The sequence below is a fragment of the Rhineura floridana genome, chromosome 8, assembly GCF_030035675.1.
Source record: "Rhineura floridana isolate rRhiFlo1 chromosome 8, rRhiFlo1.hap2, whole genome shotgun sequence".
Lineage (NCBI taxonomy): Eukaryota > Metazoa > Chordata > Lepidosauria > Squamata > Rhineuridae > Rhineura > Rhineura floridana.
In genome coordinates, this window is record NC_084487.1 from 57,526,913 (window position 1) to 57,543,032 (window position 16,120).

A 16,120-nucleotide genomic window follows, 5' to 3' on the forward strand; every position below is an offset into this window, starting at 1 on the left:
GTGATTTCGGCTCAAAGTAAACAAGCATTGGTGCTGCAACCTAATATAAGGGGTGTTTTTGTGAAGATCAGAGTTACTTTGTTTGACATTTTGTGGTTGGAAAATTAGTTTTCTGAGGTAGGGAAAAACTCGTGCAGATGTTGTTTTCTTAGGTAACCTGGTAGTATTTGGTCAAGAAAATCTTTTTTAATAAGCCACAAATAAACATGTGGCAGGCCTCCTCATGATCACTGCTACCATAACTTGACTGAATTTATGAAGGTAGTTTAAATAAAGTTGGTTTAATGGCACTTGTTTTCCTTCTCTCCCCCCTTCCCCGTTTGCTTATCATTATCCTGGCTTTTCCAAGTTTCCTTTCTCTACCATGGAAAGCTTAAACCATAACAAGGCATCTGGAAACTTCCCCTGAAAAGAATGAGAAGTCATTCCAACCAGAGCACTACAGTCTGCATATGGCCATCCAAGTTGCCCTTTTCCATCTCTGAATTCTGTTCTAGCAAGACTATGTTCCCAGAATTTCCCCTTTCCAGCCTCCCAAAAATGTTTACAAACATTTTGAATGGCTTACTTAAAAAAAAGGAATATGTCACATTGCCTAGCAGTTCCCAACAGATCACAGCTAAATTTCAGATGATTCAGCAGGTAGACTGAAAAATGAGGTTTTGGGGGGGTTGTGTTTCTTTGCATAATTTGAGATTGCCATTTCCATTTGTGACATCCATGTTTTCTGTAAGGAGAAAAACATAAACTTACATTTAATAATAAATGTAGCTTATAAGCAATAGCGTATGTTCATCTTTTTAAAAGGGGTATCTTGCTTGTGTAAGGACAGTATTTCAACACTGCAGGCAAATAAACTAGCATTTGGGAAATGTGTTAACATTAATTTTAGGGGCCTCACTTATGTGGATTTGTTTTTATAATTTTAAGAAATGTTAGTAAACTTAAATACCTACCTTGACAGACTCGGTCTGTGCTTGTAGTAAAAAGGCTGCTATGCACTGTTGATACCTACTTTTATGCTGTATGAGAAAAGCATTTCGTACTCCAAAAGCTAAGAAAACAATTGACACATGGTATAAGATATCTTCCTAGCTTTCACTCCACATCTCTATAAATAACAAATATCTGTCAACTTTCATTTTGAAACAGGGTACATGAGCTACTTTAATGGAACTTACATGCAGCCATTGAATGGTTTTTAGATTGCATCAAATAACAATACTGAAGCTTTGTTTGGATATACAAGTAAGTAGGGCAAGACTCTGCAGAAATATTTTGAGTGGGGGGCAAGGTCTATGAATTGTTACTACAGGTAATTGGCAAACCACTTGACTCACCATTACATTTAGAAATTGGGGGTGGGGTGGAAAGAGCCCCCGTTGGCACTTGAAGCAAGGATAAGGGATTGGGAGTGAGCTGTAGAATTGTACATGCTGTCTCCACTTTTCCTTTTTCTACAGGGACAGTAAAGTTACATGATACCTGAGTGTAACTAATTTTTAAAACAACAAAAATATTCACTAATAGGCAAAAAACCTTGCAGTTTAAGAACATACCTATAGCCCACAGATCTTTCTATCAAAGTTTAAAAAGCAGGGATATTGGGCAGCTATTGTGAATGCACCAGGGGAGCAGGAGACCTGAACTCTCCTACAAATTTGTCAAAATGCAAACACAATTTGGGTTGGTATTTCACAGTCCCATCCACTTGCTATGTAGCTTGGAAGAATTTGGTAACATGCCTATTAGTGAATTTCTCTGCTTTTTAAACCGGGAGGTAACAAATGGGATCCTGTGCAAGTTTGCTGAGAATGGATTGATCATTTGCATGCTTATTGAGTTCAGTGGGATTTACTGCCCTCCAATCATGCTTAGGATAGGTGAAACTGACCACAGGGGATGGGGAGGGGAGGAGAAGGGAAGGGAGCAGGGGCAGAGGGGAGAAGGGATGGGAGCAGGCAGGAGTGGGAGGAGGAGAAGGACAGGTTTGATCATTTGCGTGTTTATTGATTTCAGTGGTATTTACTCCTGTGCAATCATTCTTAGCATAGGTAAAACTGACTGGGGGAGAGAGAGGGAGGGCTGGAGTGGGCAGGGAAGAAGGAAGAGGGGAGGGGAGCAGGAAGGGAGAGGAGTGAGGAAGGAGGGGAAAGCCAGGTGTAATCATTTGCATGCTTATTGAGTTCAATGGGATTTACTCCTATGCAATCATGATTAGGATACATAAAACTGACCATAAAGGAGGGGGAAGGGGGAAGGGGAAGGAGCAGATTGGAGGGGGGCAAAGGAAGGGGGAGGGCAGTTTTGATAATTTGCATGCTTATAGAGTTCAATGGTATTTACTCCCATGCAATCATACTTAAGATAGATACAACTGACCATGGGGAGGAGGAAGGGGAAGGGGAAGGAGGGGATGGGGATGGGGAAGGAGGGACAAAGGAAGGGGGAGGGAAGAGGGAAGAGGGAGAGGAGAATGGAGGATGGGTTTGATCATTTGCATACTTTTTGAGTTCAATGGGATTTATTTCTGTGCAGTCATGTTTGAAAATGGAAATGGACTGCCTTCAAGTCGATCCCGACTTATGACGACCCTTTGAATAGGATTTTCATGGTAAACGGTATTCAGAGGTGGTTTTACCATTGCCTTCCTCTGAGGCTGAGAGGCAGTGACTGGCCCAAGGTCACCCAGTGAGCTTCATGGCTGTGTAGGGATTTGAACCCTGGTCTCCCAGGTCATAGTCCAACACTGACCTGGGGGAGGGGAGGAGGAGGGGGAGGAGAGGAGATTGGGTGGGTGGGCACTGGGAAGAGGGGAAAACATTATGAACAGTATCATTGCTTTTCAGCATTTTCCCCACCTCTTTATTCTACAGCAGGCACATGTAACCTCCCACCCAAATTTAAACCGAAGCTGTCCCTGGCCACACCCACACTAGAACTTTATCTCACTTTGGATAGTCATGGCTTCTCTCAAAGAATCCTGGGAAGTATAGTTAGTGAAGGATGCTGAGAGTTGCTAGAAGATGCCCTGTTCCCATTACAGACCTTCAATCAGAGTGGCTCACTGTTAAACCAGTCTGGCCGCTGGAGCTCTGTCAGTGGAATAGGAGTCTCCTCTCAGCACCCTACACAAACTACACTTCCCAGGATTCTTTGGGGGAAGCCAGGACTCACATGAAATCAAAGTCTGGTGTGGGTGTGGCCCCCTGATTAGGCAAGCCCGGCAGCTGAGAGTCTGGCTTTTAGAATACTGACAGTTGGTTCTTACTAAGCATGCCCAACACTATCATTCAGTTCAATGCAAAATTTCTTAAATTAATTAAAAATCAGCCAGGCATTTTTTTAACTTTTAAACTGCAGAAGATGACGGTCAGAGTATGTGGCAAGGTCAGTAATAGGATTAGAGCTATTCTGTGAACATGTCTGATTTTTAATGAATTTCAACAGATTATGAGAACTCTGACAGAAAAAAGTCCAAAAGAGCTGTGGGTTGTTTCTCTTTATAGACTTTGAACTCTCTATTCTCTGTGACTGTTTTGTGTGTTGCCATGAAAATTTAGAGGTTGTTAAGCAAGCGTTTCTCAGTTCAGGACTATAAGCTTTGTAAGGTTTTGTTTTGAAATGAACTTATAGGAAGCATCAGAATGGCATGGGGAGTATTTTCAATTTAACATTGCGGAATGTGAAAAATCCACACTGGCTATATTATATAGCCACTGTTGTGGTTGTATAATTTACATCATAAGCCATTATGGACAAAAGTAGCAGCTTCTGCCTTTGGTTATAATATGGCATAGACTTATAAAAACTTGGAGGAGGTTCGTAGAACACTTAGGGCATGGTGAGATGGATATTAATGCAGTATTCACAAAGGGCTCTCATAAAATCACATTGGTGGGAAATGCAAGAACTAAGTTTCTAAACATTGTTCTTGTGGTTATTTCTTATTTAAAGTATATCCCCCTCATGGCCACAAAATGAAGCCAGCATTGTAAGAAAATATAGTTTGAGAAGGTTATTAAAGTTTTAGCACTCAATGGGCTTCCAAATGATATTTTTCAGCTTTACACAGGACAAACTTTGAATCCATTATGTAACTTCCTTTAACAAATATAGCTTGTGTTTAAAAATTAAATATATTTATTATTTGATTTATATCCCGCCCTTTCTCCCAGCAGGAACCCAGGGCGGCAAAATATATACTCTAAAATTTAATCCTATCCTGTTTCTAAGTGTCAGAATTCCTGTTTCTAAGTGACCTTACCCATCATGATTATAAAAATTTCTGGAATTAAATGATTCCTGAGGAATGAGAGCAGATGATCAGGGTTGGGGTTGGGGGTATACTGAAGATCTCTGAGCCTCGGTTCCATAAATGTAACATCTCATGCATTGTCTCATGTCCTTTCTTATCTAATTGTCACCATTGTAATAATGTCATTACTGGGGCTTGGCTCTGTTTGGCTTTGGGGTGTACATCTCAACAGCTATGATAAAAGCATGGCTCCTCCATTCTCATCAGTAGCAACCAGGAAAAGTTTCAGCTAAAGGTGACTTTAGATGAAGTCTGAACTGCGTTAATCTTATGGCTAAAAATGTAGAGTATGGGTTGTAGTGAAAGTAGCAGTTGGGTTTGGAAGTTTTAATTTTGCTGTTTTAATTTTAGCTGCCACAACCTGTATGTCTCTGTGGGACATTTTAAACTGCTTTGTAGGGGGGAAAACATAATAGTGCCTCTGCTGTTTTCGCTACTTACTGAGCAAAGTGTGTCTCTGTGTGTGTGTATTGTATAGACTGGAGACAGACAATTTTTGAGAGTTGAAGGTGGTTTGATAGACACATCTCATGGTGTACATTCATCTTTGAGGGATTTTTGTTTTGTTTTTTAGTCTGATCGATCAGGTTTTGAAGAATGTAAAATTTGAACAGCGAAGATAATGGCACTACTAGACAACTACCTCTATCATACCACATTCGATGCTGAAATAATTATGGCCTGTTGTCTTTAGCCTTGGTGATAGGAATATATAGGAACCTAAAGGTTGGATGCGGACTTAGCGCTCAGTGAAATTTCACTGATCCTGAAGGAAGGGGAAGGAACAGATTTTCACTGATTTTTCCTGTAATTCCCTGTGCCCCTGAAAAATCTACTCTGGAATAAAGGCACAATTAAATCAATTCAGACTACAACAGATGAATGAATTATGTGATCACTAAATCTTACGAAGATGTTGGGATCCTAACTTAAATTGGGGTTGCCAACCCATTACCTGTGGGCATCATGGCACCCATGAAGGCCTTCAGCGGCACCCCCAGCAGGTAGTCCAGAATCTGAGATTTATTTTTTTTTAAGTAAGCCTTGTCTAGAAAGAAAGTTATGGAGCAAAATGGACAGGTATCCTAGACAATTTCTGTGAAATGAGCCAGCCTGGCTGCTTCTGCCTGTCAGTGTTATTAGCCAATGAGTGAAGTCAGAGCTGTGATTCAATAGGTGAGTTTTTGGACACCGGGCAACAGGAATTCCTGGGGTCTTAAAGAGCTGCTGTTTTGTCCGCCCTTTTAGTACACTTTTTCTGCTTCTGTCATTTTTTTCTAGTCCTTGGAATCTCCATAGTTTCCCTTCCTTTTTCCCTAGCAACCAGGATGCATCTTCCCTGTGCTGGGGTCACCTGAGATCAAGTAGTGCCTAGAAATTATTTTCTTCAAATACTACTACACAGTAAGTGTGAGTAAATGTTAAAGAATCACCTTCCCTGTCAAAGGCAAATGTGAAAACTTTGCAGAGAAGTTTAGGCATGTTTCCTGCTTTGCAGGAGCTAAAGCCCGGGGACTCATTAAAAATTCACTGTATAGTTAACTTACAGTACTATGGTATACATTGTCTACTCAAAAGTAAGTCTCTTGTGTTTAATGGAGCTTCTAGGTAAGTGGGTACAGGATGGCAGCCTAGGTTTTGCTTTAGGGTTGGCACGGGAAATATAGGGTTCTTGTGCCTATAACAGCTGTATGGCAGGTAGAAATCCAGCAGGTTAAGCCTTTTCTAGTATGAAAATACAATTATGGGAAAATCTTCACCATGACTCCTCTTTAATTTTGTGTTATGCCACACCCCCATGGAAGCCATTTTGTGACTTGTGCCCCAAGCACTCTCTTAAATTTTGAAATGTGCCATCTGGTACAAAAAGGGTGATGACACTTAACTTAAATCCTAGTGGCAATGAGGGAAATAAATTCTGTGTACAAGCCTCACAACTCTGGAGGCATACACTGGATTGCTGGAGAAATTAAACTCTTATCTGAATGTTAAGTGCTCAAAGGACAGAATGGGAGGTGGTACAGGAGGTTGAAGGGGAAATTGGCAAAAAAGAAGAAGCTGACCCCTTCCTCCCACAGAGTGCCTCTGCTGGATCCCGGTTTATGCAAACAAAAAAAGCAAGTCTGAATCCCACCCATGGAGAGGAAGGGGAGCAAATATACCACTGCTGATTGACTCTGAATAGTGGACAAGATGGGAATTTTCCGAAAAGTTCATTTCCATTGAATAATGGATCATTTAGCAATGACAGTGATGTTGCATCTTTAAACCTAAACCGAGGCAGGGCTGTTTCATCAAAATTTATTCCTTCTGACACACTTTCCACAAGGATCATAAGTTGCAGTTCCAGAACATGTTAATTCTCTTCACTTCTTAGATCTGTGTACATCCCAGAGACTATGAATAAGAATTGAGATGGAAGGACTGAAATGAAGAGTAGCAATTAGCGGCTTCATATTTACTGTATTGTTTAAAGACTGCTGTTTTAGATGGGCACCCAAAGTATCTATCCCAACATGTGTGCAGTGCTTCTGCTTCATATTAAGAATTTAATTATGCCATATGTAAAACATATTTAGCATACCTGTTAGGTGGAATGAATCAATATTTTTGACAATCAATCTGTCGAATGGAATAGGCTGGTCAAGCACTATGCAATAACCACCTTCTTCAAGCAAAGATTGAAATTCAGGAGTGAAGAACGGGCAGACAGGTATTAAACTCAAGTCAGAAGCCCCAGATTTCTGAAATAAAAAGGAAAACTGTTGTATTACCTTAACATCCCTAATAATAATGTTTATTGAACATAACAAGAAGGCATGCTATTGGATAGCTATATTACAATGTTTAAACATTATAGTGTCAGGTGTATTTTAAAGAAGGTCCCTGATTCAATCCCTGGCAGCCAGGTAGGGCTGGGAGAGGCCTTGGTCTGAATCCCTGGAAAGCTGCTCCAATCAGTGTACACAATATTGAATTCGATGGATGAGTGGTCTGACATAGTATAAGGCAGATTCATACATACTGTAAGACTAAAATAAGCAAAATATTTTAAACGTAGAGCCAAGTCTTACCAACACCCAGGAATTCACACAGTGGTAAATACATCTGGTACAAACAGGTAACACAGGTCCTCTGAAGATAAAGGTTAGGGAGAGAGAAGTATGTGCCCCACTTTCATTGCTCTGGGAGGCTAATTTCACTGCAATGAAATCACTTTTTTCCCTTCTGTTCTCAGGGATTTTTCATGTTTTGCAACTTCAGTCCATTCTCTTTTCTGTTCATCTGCCTGCCTTTTATCTGAGCCCTCAGAATATTTGGAAGGCATTGGGGGCCTTACACTAAGGGGGGCCTTCTAGATGCTGTTGGATTTCAGCTTCCAACAGTCCCAACAAACATTGCCAGTGCTCAGGGATGATGGGAGCCAGCCTTCCCAACCTGGTGCCCCCCGATGTTGTTGGACTGCAACAACTCCCATCATCCCTGATCATTGGCTATGCAGGCTGAGTCTGATGACAATCCAATGGCATCTAGCAGGCATCAGACTGGGGAAGGCTGATAATAGTTTAGGAATTGATGATGGGAGTTGTAGCCCTCCAGAAGTCGCTGGACTATAGGTTCCCCACCTCCTGAACTTAGATACAGCTTGCCTCAAGCTTAGAGTGCATCACTACTGGTTGTACATCCTCTTATGCTACCACTACCATCTCCTCTCTAAGGACTTGTCAGTGCTGGTCCTAAAGAACTTGGGCAGTACAAGAGGCTGTGTAATGTGGTAACATTTATTATAAGAAAGTAATTTCAAACAAGTTGATGCACATAAAGGGTTAACTGAACTGAACCGATGTGTTTCAGCTGCTGGCCAGAGGGATATATGTATCAAAAGCAAACTAGCAGGCAGCAAAGTGTCCATGAAAACTGTCACTATAGCCTAGTATCATCAAGGGGATGACTATTTTGGGGGAGATTTCTGGCTTTATATTCAGAATCAAAGGTATCAAAAGGGTAGTCAGTTTTAATTGGTCAGTTAATGGACATTCTACCTCATCTTATTGGCTCATGATTTAAGACTAATAAGAGGGCAGAATTACACTGAATTGGTAGCAATGGATAGCTCACCAGTAGAGCATCTGCTTTGCATGCAGAAGATCCCTGGTTCAATCCCATCTGGGAGGTTGATAGGAGAGAACCCCATCTGAAAATCCTAGAGAGCCACTGCCAGTCAGTGTAGACAACACTGTACTAGATGGACCAATGGTCCGACACTGCATAAGGCGGATTTCTGTGTTTCTATAAGTGGCCTGGCTGGTATAAACAAATGGTGAGGTTTAGTGCCTGTCAGGGAGAATAGCGGTTGGGGTAGAACAGTGAGGGACTTAGGAAGAGGCTCAGGAAGTCTGAAGGGAGCCAGGAACCAAGGCAGAGGTTGGTATCTGAAGGGAAGCTGAAGATCCAATCCAGGAGCTGTTGCCACTTGGCAGAGAGCTGAAGGAGGTCTGCTATGAAGAGAGCAAGCTCTGCGACAATCTTCAAGGAAGAGCTACTGGCAACTGGTCATAGTGAACCTGAGGTGACAGTTGTTGCTGGACCAGGTTGAAGAACACAGCTGAGAGAATCCTGAAGGATTCCAGAGGGAAGTGAGGACCAAGATGAAGACTGCACATAAAGGCCCATAGTTATAGTGAGTCATGATAGGCTAACTGGCAAGAACTTGCTTAGGGGGTGAAACTAACCTCACATAGCCACCCTATTAAAGGGACAGTAACCCTTTTGCTTATGCAGTGCTATTTAAAGTAGCCCAGTATGGTGTAGTGGTTAAGGTGTTGGACTACGCCCTGGGAGACCAGTGTTTGAATCCCCACAGCCATGAAGCTCACTGGGTGACCTTGGGCCAGTCACTGCCTCTCAGCCTCATGAAAACCCTATTCTTATAAGAAGCCAATGTGGCTCCACAAAAAGCTTAGAGATGACCTGAAAACAAAAAAGGACGCATATAGGAAGTGCAAGGAAGGTCAAGACACAAAGGAATAATACAGACAAGTAGCCCAGAATTGCAGGGATGGAGTCAGGAAGGCTAAAGAGGCGAATGAGCTGAGGTTAGCAAGAGACGCTAAAAGCAATAAAAAAGCTTTCTTCAGGTACATCTATAGTAAAAGATGGAGAAAAGAAATGGTGGTTCATCTACTCAATGAGGATGGCAAAATGAGAACAGGTGACAAAGAAAAGGCAGAAGTGCTTAATTCCTACTTTGGCTCAGTCTTCTCCCAAAAGAGGATCTATGACCCTCTACAAGTTGATTGAGCAGGATTGCAGCTTCAGATTGTTAGACAAATGGTCAAGGAATATCTAATTACTTTGAACAAATTAAAATCTCCAGGGCCTGATGAACTGCTTCCTAGACTAATGAAGGAACAGGCTCTCAGAACCAATGTCTATTCTCTTTGCAAAATCATGGAGGAGGGGCAAAGTGCTGGATGACTGGAGGAAGGCTAGCGTTATCCCTATCTTCAAAAGGGTGGGGGAGGAGGAAGCGGGGAACTACAGACCAGTGAGCCTAACATCAATCCCAGGAAAAACTCTGGAGCAGATTATAAAGCAGTCAATCTATAAGCACCTTGAAAACAATGCAGTGATTACTAGAAGCCAACATGGATTTGTGAAAAACAAATCCTGCCCGACTAATCTTATTTTTTGATCAGGTAACGTCTCAGGTAGACTGTGGGAATGCTGTAGACATCAAATAGCTCAACTTCAGTAAAGCTTTTGATAAAGTGCCCCATGATATTCTGATTAGCAAGCTAGCTAAATGTGGGCTGGATGGAACAACTATTAGGTGGATCCACAGTTGACTACATAATCATATTCAAAGAGTGTTTATCAATGTTTCTGTCTCAAAGTGGGCGGAGGTAACGAGTGGAGTACTGCATGGCTAGTCCTGGGCCCAGCGCTCTTCAATATTTTTATTAGTGACTTGGATGAGGAGGTGCAGGAAATGCTTATCAGTTTTGCAGATGATACAAAATTGGGAGGGATAGCTAATAGCCTGGAAGACAAAAACAAAATTCAAAGTGATCTTGATAGGCTGGAGCAGTGGGCTGAAAACAACAGAAAGAGGTTTAACAGGGATAAGTGAAAAAAGAAACCAAATGCACAACTGCAAGATGAGGGATACTTGGCTCAGAAATACCACATGCAAGAAGGATCTTGGAATTGTTGATCACAAGCTGAATATGAACCAAACAGTGTGATTTGGTGCAAATAAGGCACATGCTGTATTAGGCTTCATTAGCTAGTTTCCCTCTATTCAGTACTGGTTAGGCCTCATGTGAGTACTGCGTCCAGTTCTGTACACTGCACTTTAAAAAAGATGTAGACAAACTGGAACAGATTCAGAGGGAGGGCAACAAGGATGATTAGGGGACTGGACACAAAGCCCTATAACGAGACTGAAAGAACTGGGCATGTTTTGCCTTGAGAAGAGAAGACTGAGGGGAGATATGATAGCACTCTTCAAGTACTTGAAAGGTTGCCACACAGAGGGGGCAAGGATCTCTTCTCAATCATCCAAGAGTGCAGGACATGGAATAATGGGCACAACTTACAGGAAGTCAGATTTCGGTTGAACATCAGGAAAAACTTATTAGCTGGTAGAGTTGTACATAGGGCTGGCCCCAGGCATGCAGGGGCCCTTGGGCACCAGCTTTCCCCGGGCTCCTGTGTGTGTGCATGTGCGCGTGTGGCCCCCCATGTCCCCCCACTTACCTGTCGCCTGTCTTTTACCATTGCCATTAACCAAGATGGCGGCCACGGTTTCCCTAAAGGGATGACGCCTCCGCCGCCATCTTGGTTGATGGCACATGTGTGTGCTACGTGTGCGCATCTCTGCCATCAACCAAGATGGCGGCCGGGGCTTCAGCACCTTAAGGAAACCTTGGCCGCTATCTTCATTAAGGGCAATCTTAAAAGGCAGGAGACAGGTAGGTGGGGCGAGTGAATGGCAAGTAGGCGGAAGCTCCTGCTCTGTGATCCACAGCTGCTGCTGCGGATTGTGGAAGGTGAGTGGAGGGGGCTCTTGGGCCCCTGTAGCTCCAAGGGCCCTCAGGCCAGTGCCCCACCTGGCTGCCCTTTATAACCAGCCCTGGTTGTATGACAATGGAACCAATTACCTAGGGAGATTACCTAGGGAGGTGGGCTCTCCAACACTGGAGGCATTCGAGAGGCAGCTGGACAGTGACCTGTCGGGTGTGTTTTAAGTTGGATTCCTGTAGTGAGAAAGGAACGGCCTCATAGGCCCCTTCCAACTCTACTATTCTATGATTTGTAATCCTTTCAACAAAGGTTAGCCTATTAATATACATTTCTAATGTTTTAACTTTAAATCTAGTACTCTGGTCTGTTTTGTTCTATGTTCTTCCATAGCTACTGAAAGGTTAACTGATACAGAAAAATATAAAGGTTTTGAATTATATGGTGGCAGCAGAGACAAAGTGAGGGGGAAATAATCTAAAGGTAAATGGCTTTTTAAGTGGAGGTTAACAGTTAAAAAAAATACTGATATCCACAATGTATTGGCCAGTGGTGGGAAAAACACATCTAGGTCATCAAGGTAATACGGGTGGAATTCTCTTGTTTTCATTTATGTCCATGCATAGTAAGTCAACCTCAATCATCTTGCAAACATTTGTGTTGAGTTTTGCTTTCCTAATCCAAATGATGTAGCATACACTTCCTTGTTCCCATCATGTAGAATACTGCCTTAAACAGATCCATTCAGTTGTATTATGATGATTATGATTATTACTTTCCAATAGGTTTATATATTAATTTATTTTCAAAATGTGGTTTTTGGAAGACATCAAACATGTATAATATTTTTAAACATTTCCATTGCAATATTTATCATTTTTGTTAATTGTGTGTAGTGTAACAGAATAAATATTAAAAAGCTTACATATGGCAAAAAAAATGTAATGGGGGTGGGTTAACAGGAGTTGGGCCTGGTCTGCCAGAGGCTGCCATCTTTTTAAAATAAGCACAGATTAAAAAGTTACTACTACGTGTAAGGAAACTATGGACCTTTATGTCAAGGTTTTAGCAACAGTTGCCTGCTATGAGGTATTTAACACCGTAAGTTAGTAAATGTGGAATTGGGGGGCTCTGTTCTTTAGTTCTTTGCTATGCCAACAATTCCCAACTGTTCCTGCAATATTTTTCTTTAAAATAATTATTTAAAAATATTTGCATAAATATTCACTGTATTTACAGATCAAAGCATGTATAAATACAACAGCTACAGCTGAGTTTTAATTTTTTTACCTTTTTGTGGCGATTAGGTTTTGTAATCAATAGCAAATCATCAAACAAAAACAGATGTACATCAGCAAGTCTCATATGCTCTGAGGAATAAACAAAAAACTACATCACTACCTTTTGCTTTTGAATTTATGTGACTGAAAGAATTTGGAAAATTACTTGCTAACAGACTCAAACCACATTTTCCTAGTTTCAGAATTCTGGGTAATTTGTTTTACTGGATGGAACTGCAGTTTGAGTTTTGTTACTCATGCAACTGTGGTGTGAGTAGACCTTAAACCTCCATTGGCTCCTAGGCTGCAAACCCCACCCATATCCACAGAAGATGAGGGGCTATTGGAAGAAGATTCAGTGGCATGCTATTCATTCCCATCAGGAGGTCTTCCACATAAGCAATGACAGAGATGTTACTAGGCCCTCTTGATTTAAAAGAAAATAGGAAGCCAAAGCTTCCTCGTATCACCACCTATTTCAAGTTCTAGATGTGAAAAATATTCAGCTGTGTAACTTTGACCATTTAATATTTATAATACATAGTAGCCACAGCTTTATGGTAGACTGATGGATCATTATTACCTGCACAGCTCACATAGTATTTTAATAGTTCTGAACAGAGCTAGAGACAGGCTGAATCTTCCATGAATAAAATATTATCAAACGTATTACAGAACAAAAATAACCAAGGTTATAGTGACAAATTATTTATTTGAAAGTTTTCATATCCTATCAACTGTTACATTTTTATCAGTCTTAAGTATATCAATGCCCACCAATTAGTTCATTTCAAAAGGCAGATAGCAGATTAAAAAAAAGCTGTTTCATGCTTTACAATCAGCTATCTGCTTCTGGTTTGGCTATTTGTTACAAATAGAAGACTCTAAAGTTTAATGTATTTCTCTTTTGGAAAAGTGTCTTTATTTGGAAGGCCTACTTTGGTGATCTCTTTTGTTGTTTTCTGTCCACAAGAACAGTGCTAAGACATTACTCACATTGATTTCATCTTCCAGAATAATGCTTTTTACCAAGTGTAATATTTTAGTGTACATTATTCTATCCTTATGTCTTGCAATGGAAAGGAATCTTTCAAATGGTCATTATATAAGAGTTACATGTGGGAGAGAGCAACATCTTGTTTGTGTGTATGGTGCACTACTGTGGTGATTAGATGCCGCATCAATCGTTCCACAACCAAAACCTTTAATAAAAGGATTATCTTAGCTCTTTATTTGCAGCATGATCTTTAAGATACAAAAATACTTGTTACTAATAGCTAAATCTCATCATCCTAGCTCCTAGATGATCTTATGTAAGTCCCATTGGAAATCAATATAGCTTCAGTTGATTATAATGTGGCTTAAGCATGACCAACTTTCTTTAGATTGATACTCTGATTTTTGTATAATGGCCATTCAGATTGATTACTTCTGTATTTGATTAAATCAAATGCAGAAAACAAGTTTCATTCAAATGTCTAGATAATCTATCTGATTATTATTTAACTTGCTGTAGCTCTATTTTGGTGTAATGAGCACCCATGTTCAACCAACATGGAAGCAAGGAGTGGGAAAGAACTCAGTGGACCAGCCCCCAACATAACACTCTTTTTCTCTGATGTACGCACATAGAGCATAAACATCTTTAGGGAGGGGGCCTTCCAGATTCTGGGGATGCCTTTGCATGTACATCTATACTTCTTGTCAGTCACTCAGAGGTTTTACTACAATCCAGCAGTATAGAAATATTATCAAATAAATATAGATAAACGCCTCTTTCCCTACAGATGTTCATGCTGTATAAGCAGACATTGGAGGAGGAGCTTATGACATCACGGGAGGGGCTACATGATACAGCCCTGATCCTTGCTTCCAAGTTGTTGAACATGGGGGTTCATAATGCTTTTACAGGCCTTTTAAGCTTTAATTCACATCATCTTTGATTAATGTATAGATCCTGTTTGTTGTCTAGCTGCATAACGTGGAAAACAATGTTTACCTGCAAGAGTTAATCTCCCCTCATGAATGAGCAATCTCTTTGTAGGTGACAAGATGTTTTCATTTGGATTGTCCCTTAATATGTTCTTGAGACACTTGTGTTGGAGAAAAAGAGAGAATCATACCAATTTGGAATAATAGGTGGCAATTGAATCTGTATTGAAATATTTTAGTAAAACAAATAATCTGCTGGGATATTTAATTTAATGTCTGTCTACATGCATTAGACAAAGACCACCATGACAGCCAATCCTATACAGCAGCAGCGGCCGACCTTTTCTGGGCTGAGGGCTGCATTGATCCATGGAGAATGGTCCCTTGGACCCACCTGAAGGGTGATTTTCACAGGTACGCCTGCCATCAGATTGGGTAGTACTGCCATCTAGCGTCCAAAGGCAAGAATGCACTAGAGTTAAAACCTGGGGCTCGAGCCCCTCCCACTCCAGTCTTCATGATGACGAGTCCGAAGTGGTAAATCTGAAAGTAACCAAAGGGCAAAAGCCCCAGCATCAAAGAAAATATACATAGCAAATATCATAGAACTTGCAACATGAGAATAGGTTTTAACTAAAGAAAATCAGACAGAGCACGAAACATATAGGTTGAACTATATACAAAATACTGAACGAATTTCCCCAGAAATCCCCCACAAGGGAGGGACGTGATGGCAGGCGTACCTGTGAAAATCACCCTTCAGGTGGGTCCAAGGGACCATTTTTCCACAGGTAGCCTGCCATCAGATTGGGATGTACCAACGTAGCCCCCTAATAGGGAGGGATTCCTAGGGAGTTACAAATCAGAAATAACGTGTTGCAGGACACGTCTCCCGAAAGAGGTGTCAGCTGAAGCATAGCGATCGATCTTATAATGCTTCACAAAGGAGTTAGGGGTAGACCATACCGCCGCCCTGCATATGTCTGTAAGAGGAGCATTAGTTAGGAAAGCCGCCGTAGTGGCAGCAGACCTGGTCGAATGAGCCGTGATATTAGACGGCACTGGCAAATTAAGTGACTGATATGCAAGAGAAATACAGGCTCGAAGCCAACAGGACAAAGTGGATTTGGACACCTTTTTTCCCAAAGATCTCGGATGGAAGGATACAAATAATGTGTCTGTCTGTCGAATGTCCTGGGTGCGAGAGAGGTAAACTTTGAGTGCTCTCCTAACATCCAGCGAATGCCAGGCCTTTTCGAGGGGATGGACCGGCTTTGGACAAAAGGATGGAAGTACAATGTCCTGGCTACTGTGGAAGATTGAGTTGACCTTAGGACAGAACGATGGATCCAGCCTCAGGACTACAGAGTCCTTATGGAATACGCAGAGATGACGGGCCGATGACAAGGCCTGTAACTCTGAAATCCGCCTCGCGGAAGTGATAGCCACGAGGAAAAGGACTTTAAAAGACAACAGTCTTAGAGGCACTGAGGCAAGAGGCTCAAATGGAGGTCGCTGTAATGCCTGCAAAACTTTGGAGAGGTTCCAGGATGGAAAATGGTGA

General features: G+C 41.5%; 1 protein-coding gene across 1 annotated transcript in view; it reads right to left on the minus strand.

The window, feature by feature from the left end:
- Positions 1–568: 568 nt before the first annotated feature.
- PLEKHG7 (pleckstrin homology and RhoGEF domain containing G7) overlaps positions 569–16,120 on the minus strand; it is a 54,572-nt gene continuing 39,020 nt past the window's right edge. Inside the window, exons 12-16 of the mRNA XM_061639581.1 lie at positions 14,624–14,717; positions 12,635–12,714; positions 6,903–7,062; positions 957–1,054; positions 569–727 (exon numbers count right to left, since the gene is read on the minus strand). Of these exons, the coding sequence (XP_061495565.1) occupies positions 620–727; positions 957–1,054; positions 6,903–7,062; positions 12,635–12,714; positions 14,624–14,717 (540 nt within the window). The 3' untranslated portion in view covers positions 569–619. The remainder of the gene's footprint in view (positions 728–956; positions 1,055–6,902; positions 7,063–12,634; positions 12,715–14,623; positions 14,718–16,120) is intronic.